Source organism: Osmia lignaria, chromosome 8 (genome assembly GCF_051020975.1).
Source record: "Osmia lignaria lignaria isolate PbOS001 chromosome 8, iyOsmLign1, whole genome shotgun sequence".
In the NCBI taxonomy this organism is placed as follows: Eukaryota; Metazoa; Arthropoda; class Insecta; order Hymenoptera; family Megachilidae; genus Osmia; species Osmia lignaria.
In genome coordinates, this window is record NC_135039.1 from 11,363,707 (window position 1) to 11,373,280 (window position 9,574).

The window sequence follows — 9,574 nt, forward strand, 5'->3', positions numbered from 1 at the left end:
GTCGTCTCTTTGGGAAAAATTGATCGTGAAATTTCTTCGCGAACCCAATCCTATTTTTTTTTTTTTAATCTCTCTAAAGAGAGATTGTGTGTTTAACAAATTTTCTGCAGAGTCCTGGAACTCGGTGTAACATAGAAACACACCATAAGTTTGGACGTTAAAGAGATTCCTGTTCCGGCAACAGGATGCAGGAAGCAACTCGCGCTTATAAAGATTGCATGGGGCCACGTTTATGGGGGAAAACAACACGTTGGATATAATGCTTGGAATATTTTAGTATTCGCTTAAACGACCCGGTATTGGATGTTTTATGGGACCTTTATTATCCCACGGTGTCCCGAAATGTTGTAAAAATCCTGGTGCCTTGGACATGTGAATTTGAAATTACCTTCATAGACGAAAATTTCAACAATCGGTTCAGTTACTTTTTATTTGTTGTCGGGTGAAATGTTTGTTAACTTTTTATTTTTTCATTTTTAATCAAAATCTGATTAGAGCCTTCACTGATACTCCAATATCCCCGAATCCCGTGAAAATTGGGGATCGATTTCGCTTTCCAATTAATTTTGTTTAACACGTTCAACGAGGTTTTGTAACGCGGCTTATCGGATCTCGGTTTAACGAGTTTCCTCCGTTACAGCCGGTGTACATGATAATCTACGAGCAACCTAATTAACTTCCTAAAACGTTCGCTATTTTTTCCTTCTTCGAACGCGATTAGAACCTAATTGTTACGGACTAGAAACAATGAACTATATTTTAAATAATATCCAACGATCAGACACGACGCAGTGTTCGCTTTCTTCAACTTTTATCCTTCAAAGTCACGTTATCAACACGATCGTTCCATTTTTCCTACTGTCCTATCGCCCATATGGACAGAGGGCACCCAGGTGGTAGTAATTTTGTCCAGCTGTAAAAGAGAAATATTTAGACTTATGCGAAGTTTGAAGATGAAGAGAAGAAGTGGAGTAGAAGGGTTGAAAAACACGTTGACCGATGGGTAACAATTTTGATACTAAAAAGAGGGTGAAAAGCCCCCTAGTTTTTAGTAGGCTAGCTATGTCACTGTTTGGGGCATTTGTCCTTCATTGCTGCCCTCTACTTTGAGTAATGGGGGCTGCTCTTGCCCTTCAGTTTGTGCCCATATGCATTGGGGGTGCCCTTGCCCTTTTCTTTGCTCATATGTCTTGGGGGCTGCCCTTGCCGTATACTTTGCTCATGTGCCTTGGGAGCTGCTCTTGCCCTCCACTTGGAGCCCATACGCAGTAGGGACTGCCCTTGTCCTCCACTTTGCGGCTATATGCAGTGGGGATTGCCCTTTCCCTCTATTTTGCCCATATGCCTTGAGGGCTACTCTTGCTCCCACACCACTCATCGTTACCTTCATCAGTCATCGCATTAAGAAACACAGAGTGAAATAAATGAGAGGATTGTTTCATGAGAAGAAGATCCCCAACAAAGACTTACTCCAGTTCAGGGGTTATCATTGTTTGAAACTTACAGCAAAGTCCGGCGTATCGATTCGAATAAACCATCCCGTAGCTGCCGCAAGCAGGCTGGCCTGATTGATAGGGTTGAAAGCCTAGCACGTTGCCACTGCGATGCGAAAGAATTAAGGTTAAACAGCGTCGGAAGGATGATTTATCGACGGTGGTGATGAAACGCAACCGATTACGGAGTGTGTTAAAAAAATTGATCGGCTAAACGAAAGGTGAAAAAAAAAAAAAAAATAAAATCGCTTCATGCATCATTCATCGTCCTCGTTCACGCTTGTTGCCGCTCACGAAACCCCCTTCGTTATGATCAATCGCGAAACTGGAAGGAATGTATGACACCCTCGGATCGGATTCCACACACGTTCCACTCTTCGCGAATTTCTGATACTCCTTCGATACAGAAACGTCGAAGCTGATTGAAAATTAACAAGTAGACTGTTTAAAAAGCGGACCAGGTAAAACGGACTGGTGATTGTGAGGCAGCTCGCGTCTGAGGAGAGTACTAACGTATTTCCAGCTCGAAATCGTGAGTCTACTTCTGCGTTTAGTTGAATTGAAGCGAAAAGGAGATAAATGAAACCGAGCTGGAGTAGTTGGATGCAGAGGGGAGTAGCAGAGATGGAAAGGAAGAGTCTAGTTCGTTTAGTTCCTTGGGACTGATCTCCATGAATTTATGGGTATACATTTTCATAGAGAGTCCATAATGGCGGGGACTTAAAGTACCCCTTAAATGGAGTGGGGAGTACTGAAGTACCCCATTTAGATGGCGCTGGAGATCCCAGCATTAAGGCGCCCTCGAGGGGAAGATTGACGATTAAGAATAAGATGGAGGTGACCAGGATTCAGCCATCCTAGCCAGATTAAGCTGTGCTTTAAAAAATAAAAACCTATGCCTACTATTGGCTCCTATTGCTCTGCATACTTGCACAGAATGATGGCCGTAAGTCCAGGGGTGTATACAAGGTGTCCCAGAATGAGTATAAGCTGCTTAAGGAGGTGGTAGCTGAAGTGATTCTGAACAACATTTGTTGTTTGATGCTTTGTTTTTGAATTATTAAGGAATAAAAAACAGTGACCAATTCAAGTGCGCATAGCGCGCGGGCTCAGGGACGGAATTAGGGCGATCCAAGTCCCTGTGTGGTCCCTACATGTGGGGGGCGATTACAGCCCAAACAAAGGGTGTATTATTCTTCGTAGGAACTGCACAAGTTAATGAAGACATAAAATCTGCCGGCGTCGGGTGTGGCCCCCGTCGTCGGCGGAGTTGGCACGGGGGGGGGTCAAAGGTTAGACCCTCCCCCGTGATGGGGCGCTATGCGCCAAGGGTGGTTGGGTCCCGGTGTTGTTCGTTAGAGGTCCCGGGGGCCTTCCTTATGCCCAGTGCGGGTCACCGTGGGGGTATTAGCCGGTAAAAATCCGGCACTACCCTCGGCCCCTCCCCAGGGGGGCTGGGGGCGTCTTTGGAAGATTTTCTCCAAGAAAAAAAAGACATAAAATCTCGAGAAGTAAAGAAGTTGGAGGCATAAACCAGCCAGGAAGAAGGAAGGCTCAGTGGCATACAAGACACTCCGAGATGAAGACATGCGTTGGGACTGCATGGATGGTTGGAGATTTGGTGAGAATTGATATTACGAAAGTGTTACAATGGAATATTCTCACCTGGGCCCGTAGTTGCAGACGTAATACTTGGTGTAGCCTCGAGCCGGGTCGTAGTAGAAGGAGTATCCACAGCCCACGAGGTACGTGTCGCCCCAGACGATCTGCAAGTAATTTAAAACCTGCTTCATCCCCTTGAATAACCGAGATTCCTCGGCTCTGCTCGACGGAAAGTGTTCGTTCACTTTTTCTCGAATATTTTCTCTGCAACGCGATTGCAGCCGGGGATTATTCCCGCGATTCCGAGCACGCGTGCCCGCTAATGATTAATTAGTTCAGTTACCAACTCTACGAAACAAGCAAAAAAATTGTATCGCAACGATATTTTATCTCTGACTCCACTGAATTGGATTATACCCCGGGACTTTTCGAACAGTCGTTCTTCAAAGTCATCTTTACAAGCCGAGGGGAACTTACGCAGCCTGGAAGTGTTCTATGTACTCACAGAGAGATTCATTTACGTGAATGATCACCAACCTGAGTGTAGTGCCCAGTGGCGTCGCTGTAACCGGCTCGATAATGTTGCACCTCGTTGAACCAATCCGTGATCCTCTGTCTCCAGTTCGGTTCGTCGTCGAACGGTCCCGGAGGTCTCGTTGTCCATGTCCAAGCGATATTTTGCCCCACTGCGAACCTACCTGTAGATCGATCACCATTAATCTTGATCGATCCAAAGAGATAGAGCGGAGAATCGCTTTTCTATCTGGACGATTTCTTGCCCGTTTAATTTATTGACTGTCGCATGCATGGCGAGCCTGAGTCTATTGTAAATCCAAGGGAAATGGAGGATTTCAATTGATGTACAGGACGATACAAAAACAAAGTCCCAAATTTAGAAAGCTACTAAGTGTCCTACAGTGAATACAAATGTGTTAACGAAGAGTGAAGTGATTCGTAGTGTTTTAAAGTAAAGTGCAAGTTTTATGCAGTGTATAGGGTGATTCAAAAGTGGTGTTTCAAGTGTTTTAATGTTTCAAAGCTGAGAATGAGGATCATCTTCTTCAAAAGGTACGTGTACAATAAAAGTTTATAGATTAGTTAAGTACCTATGCGAGATTGGCACCTACAGGGTGTTTCAAAAGTAAACAAATTTACTTACGAACGTTTCTGGAATTGTCGTGGATCTCCGTGCACCTGTTCGCCCATCTCTGCGCGATCGCCGCCAATTCGTCGTCCCAGACCTACGGAAGAAAGAAATTCCCTTGTCGTCGGAAGGAGATTCATGGCAAACGGTACCGGTTCGCGGCAACTTAAGTAAATTTGTTCTCCCGTTACACAGGCACGTTTAAACGCGGCGAGAAACCGTGTGAAACGCAGCACCAGAGTTACCCAATGCGCGCCACGTTAAAAAAGTATTCCACGAGAAAATGTGACGAGAGGAAGGATTAAGGAGGCAGCATCCTCTTACCATTTCCCTCATATTCGCGGCGCTCGGCTGTCCATGAATCTGCCCCAAAGCCACCAGCTGTCTCAGCCGATTATGCTCGTCTAAGATGGCCTGCTTCTCCTCGCAGGATAAACCGCTGGATCCTGCGAATGAATTGACGCTAATCTTAATCAAGTTCAGGAAATCCGAAGATCGCGATGGGGCAAATCCTAGCGATGGACTGTGTTCATTGATACGTAGCGCAGTCAGCGCTCGATAATTCCCTGCACTTGTTTTAGAGGCGGGAAATTCTAAGAATCAGGGAATTATCGAGCATCAGTGGTGCAGCTATGCAGTCGTTGGCTATCTAGGCATTCCAGCAGGGAATTAGCGAGTCCCTATAGTATCAGGTCTTAGACTTTTCTAAAACTACAGTATCGCCTCGGAATAAGCAACTCGCTCTTATGAGCAGGTATGCTATTCGGCTTGACTTTGATCTCGAACCGGGACGGGAGCGGCACACTATAAGGTAATCGACTGAACAAGCGAGTTTTTCTTTTTTAAAAGACAGAAGATGACTTCTTTTCTCATTCTGGCATTAAGCGACACTTGCTCTGCGGGCGACTTCAAACAAAGAAGAGGGGATGTCGAGTTGCTTATTTCGAGGCAATCCTCCAGTGATTCGAAGCTTATCACACCCCCTATGAACACAGGATAATAAGGACATTAAGAATGAATCCTCATTAGAGAGTCCACTGTTTCATTGATCAATCCTATTCACTGGCGTGTTGGCTCAGGATGTCCTTTCTTTCATTAATTGCTACCGTTGCCTTGTACCAAGCTGACGGAGCTGGTGAAATTACAAATTCAACCGGTTTTAATTGATTAATGCCTCCGAGTGGTGTTTTAGTCCCACTGAAACACGCTGCGCTGGATATGAGAGTTTAGCTGCGTGCAGACTCGTTTATTATGCATTTGCATTCCTCCACGACTCGGTACAAAGGGAATCGTACGCGCATCGAGATCAGTGAATATTATCAATATTCTTATTTCGTTGTTTCGTAAACCATCAGGGATGTCTATAGTCGCTCAAGTTTCCCTACGCTTCTTGTTTCTCAGCACCTCGGTCCCTTTGAATTGCTCTTAACTTTCTTGGAATCTGCTTTAACGACGTTCCCTCTGTCTTTCCCCGAGGAAACTTTCCTTCTACCGTATTCTTTTCCCTAATAACTTTTACATCCGCCAGGGGGACGAGGTTCCTACCTTTGTCTCGGGGTTGCATGTAAATTTTCGAGGGACGAGTCGGAAATCGATTAGATAAATTCTCAGCAACAATTTTAATTAATCTTCCCATCGATCGAGGCGTAATTTCAGCGAGGAAACGTGAATAACAATTCGGTCGAACCTCGAACGGATTTCCCGAAATTTAACCAGAAGCTGATGTTTTAATTCAGAAACGTGGTCTCGCCGAGGCACACGCTATTTTTAAAGTCGAATCCGTTCGATGTTCGACGCTGTATCGAAACGTAATAGATTCGAATTTTCTCCCTGTAAATAATGTACCGACTGAATTATTCATGAGACGAAGAGTGGCACAGCTGGACGAAAAGCGGAGCAATAAACTTGCCTACTTCTCTTTTTCGTTCTCTTCTTCATCCTCTCTTTTTTACTTACCTAATTACCTCTGGGTTCCGTTTGACGTCTCAGTTAAAATGAGAAACACCTAACCAGATGTTATTTTTCTCTTTTTTTTTTCTTGGACAGACGAGATTAAAGCGAAGCAAATTTCTTTTTCAGTTTGATATATTTAGACCGCAGATATTTTTGAAAATTTATTATAAAATCGTCGTTTCCGTGCTAGCGAATTTGCATAATAATTTATCCGATTGTTATGTCGTACTATCGATATTCGTTTTAACGTTCGTTCGTTTAGTCTCTCGAAATCACGTTACGGTATTGTTCGTGGATTAATTAAAGGCCGTCTCTTTTCCTGTATCATAAATATTAATGAATTTACCTTGTTTATGTATACAAAGTTCATTTTATTTGATCCATCCTGATTTCTGTTTATATTTCCAGTTAATATTTCATATCTTAAATCAGACGATTTCGAAACGACCGGTCGTACTCGGCAATAAAAATCCTTTCTAAATTCTGGAATCGCTAATTTTCCGTTGCTATTTTTAATTACGATTGCGTAATTAGCTTTAAATATAGCCCACGAGAGCGAAACCTGTTTTTCAAAACCTATTTCTCTGATTTTCACCCGGAAATTCTCTCGATTCGAAAAAGAGATTATTTCGTCAACGGTGGGAGGGAAAAATAAACGAAACGACGATTAAATTTCCCTAGTCTGTGTATTTTTTTCGCGTAACGATTAACACGCTTCCGTTTTAACGGGGGCGGGAAAAAAATTAGTATTCTCGTCGTATTGCTGGATTTATTCAAATATCCCTGTGCTCCCTCTAAAAGGACCAGATTACCCTGGAATTAAAATAATCCAGCCAGACGCACGACCTCTTTTTTCATCTCTAATTCTTTTAATGCGTTTTTTTTATAAGCGCGTATCGCGAAATTATCGGTTTATTAATACAATATTCAGCGTTCAACATCGGCGTAATAATATCACTGTTCGATGGAGAAACGGAAATCGATAAACCGCCGAAGCTTTTAATTGATGAGAGAAAGTAACCCACGAAAAAAGACTTTAATTAAACTATCATTATGATTGCATATTTAATTTTCTTTCGAATAATTTAACGTACAGTTTATAAATGCAAAAAGATATTCCGTGATGTTTAATTCAGCATCGATACCTCGCCGTTTATACGGCATCGATATCGACCAGGGTACGAGAGGGGGCATGAAACTGGAATTAGACATTTGCCCAGCGCTGTATACACGGTCAGTTTCTTTTTGTCCCGGAAATGAGGAGGGCTTGGCCGGGCCACGGTACGTAACGATTCCGCCGACACCTGCTAACTCCATTCTCTGTCGTGGCTCACAGTTAAATGGATTTCGTGGGAATGGACTTGGTAGCTTGTTAAATAAATAGTTCTCCGACGAGGCTACCGGCTCCCATTCATAGTTACCACGGTTATTCCAATTTTCTACCAACACCGATGCCCGCCTGTCGTTGACCCATTGTGGACCAGTATCAAGATTTTGCCAACATCGACCCTCGATCACAATCGAGGATTCCTTACAAAATGCCCATTGAAATTCCAAGGCGGTTCGCTAAATGGATTAGACACTGTGTCGAGGCTGGTCAGACAGGTATGAATGTTTCGAAATCATCTGTGTGTCAGTGGACCCGATATATTTGCATGATTTCCTTGTCTGATCTGCGTGAGAAGAAGTCCAATCGTGAATGGAACGAGATACGTGATCGTTGAACGAATTCGGACTTAATTGACTCTCTGTCGTTATGGCTGCTTTGGCGCGAACCACGTTAATAAATCAGAGTTTTAATTAATTCAACAATTGTCGCCTCCCCTCTGGATCTACCCTCATTTGGCGGTCAACCCTTTAAGGGTTAACGATGATAAAGAAACGAGATGAAATTCTGAAGAAAAGAGATCATTTTGAAAAGAGCAAGAGAGAAGTGAAAGGTGAAAGAAGTTAGGAACTAAAGAATAGATTAATTCGTTCTGGTAACGAGACTGGTAAAACGTAGGTTACGTCTAGTCACGTTCTTATCGGGGGGAGCGCGTTGTCTGAAGGCTGATGGACGAGCTTGGAAATCACGGTACTCGGCTGCACCAGAGGCAGAGCAGAGATTATTCAAATCGCCGCTCGGAGATGAATCACCTGAACTCGAAATCCACGCGCCAAGGATAAAGAAGCCCGACAAAGTGACAAGTGTAAAGATTGAAACAATGCTATCCAGGCGAATTCTTGACCCCCAGACAAATGACCCTCTTCTCAGCCACTTGCTTCGCTGTGTCCTCACTAATTCTTTCTTGGGTCTTTGTTTTCCTACTTCCCTCCTCGCGAAGTTTTCCTAACCGAGTCTACCCAGCCCCAGCTATCTAGTTTCCTTAAGTTTCCCCCATCCTAGACGTCTCTGATCTTTCAAACATCAGAAGTTTCCTCATATCCACCTAGATCCTCCAACTCCTCTTCAAACTATCTGACATTTCCCTTTCGTTCTCTGATTTACCACCTGTCCACGCCTAGTCAGACCTGTCACCGGTTATGATACTCACTTAGCATGGTTTTTCCAACGCACGAAGGCCATGAGCTGTCCACCAACACCATCGGACTTAAGACCAGCACCAGTATCAGCCAGATTCCGTCTCTCTGTCTCTTCATTTTCAAAGTTTCCTCTCTTCTGAAATCACAGTCCTTGGTCCCTTGGACGACACTGGATGTTCTATAACCTCGTGGGTGAATCAGTATCAGGTTCACTCGGACGCAAGTGGCTGGTCGATCAGCTGATGAAACCAGACGATTTACTAGACTCTCGAGAGTCAGAACCGGTCGTCGGACGCAGACGGACACTAATAGCCGCCACGCTCGTCTGGCTGCCTTTATATTCACCTGTCCCATAGGTTGGACGGTGTAATTGTTGGGGCTACCGGTTTCTATGGAGGGGACCAGTTGCATGGTCCTCGATAATGGCTGCTTCAACGGGTATTCAAGGACAGTCTGCAATCTGCCATCAGGAGCTTTTCTGTTGGAAAATGTTGGATGGTTCGTGAAGAATCGTGATCCGTCGCAGCCATTACGCCATATTTTCACGATTTATCTCCATTTTATGGATTGTCAGGTGCTGAAGAGCTCGCACTGACGTCGATTGTCACTTGTAGAAACTTGGAACTGCGAAGAAATCTTGGAAAAGAGTATGCACAGGGCGATTCATATATAGAGGACGAAGTGGACGCAGTCATTCCGCCACATTTTCACGATTTATCTCCATTTTATGAAATGTCAGATGCTGAAGAGCTCGGACTGATATCGATTATCACTTGTAGAAACTGTGGAAGACAAAGAAATCTTGGAAAAGTGCATGTACAGGGTGAGTCATAAATGGAGGACGAAGTGAACTTCG

The 9,574-nt window shown here is 44.0% G+C and overlaps 1 protein-coding gene across 1 annotated transcript; it reads right to left on the reverse strand.

The window, feature by feature from the left end:
* Position 1: 1 nt before the first annotated feature.
* On the reverse strand, positions 2 to 9,144 carry LOC117608816 (venom allergen 5). The gene is made up of 7 exons (XM_034334445.2): positions 8,730 to 9,144; positions 4,564 to 4,685; positions 4,255 to 4,336; positions 3,633 to 3,793; positions 3,159 to 3,259; positions 1,505 to 1,599; positions 2 to 913 (listed from the first exon to the last, which is right to left on the reverse strand). Exons 1-7 carry the CDS (start codon positions 9,127 to 9,129, stop codon positions 864 to 866), a joined length of 1,011 nt encoding a protein of 336 aa, XP_034190336.2. The 5' UTR covers positions 9,130 to 9,144; the 3' UTR covers positions 2 to 863.
* Between the last annotated feature and the right edge of the window lie 430 nt (positions 9,145 to 9,574).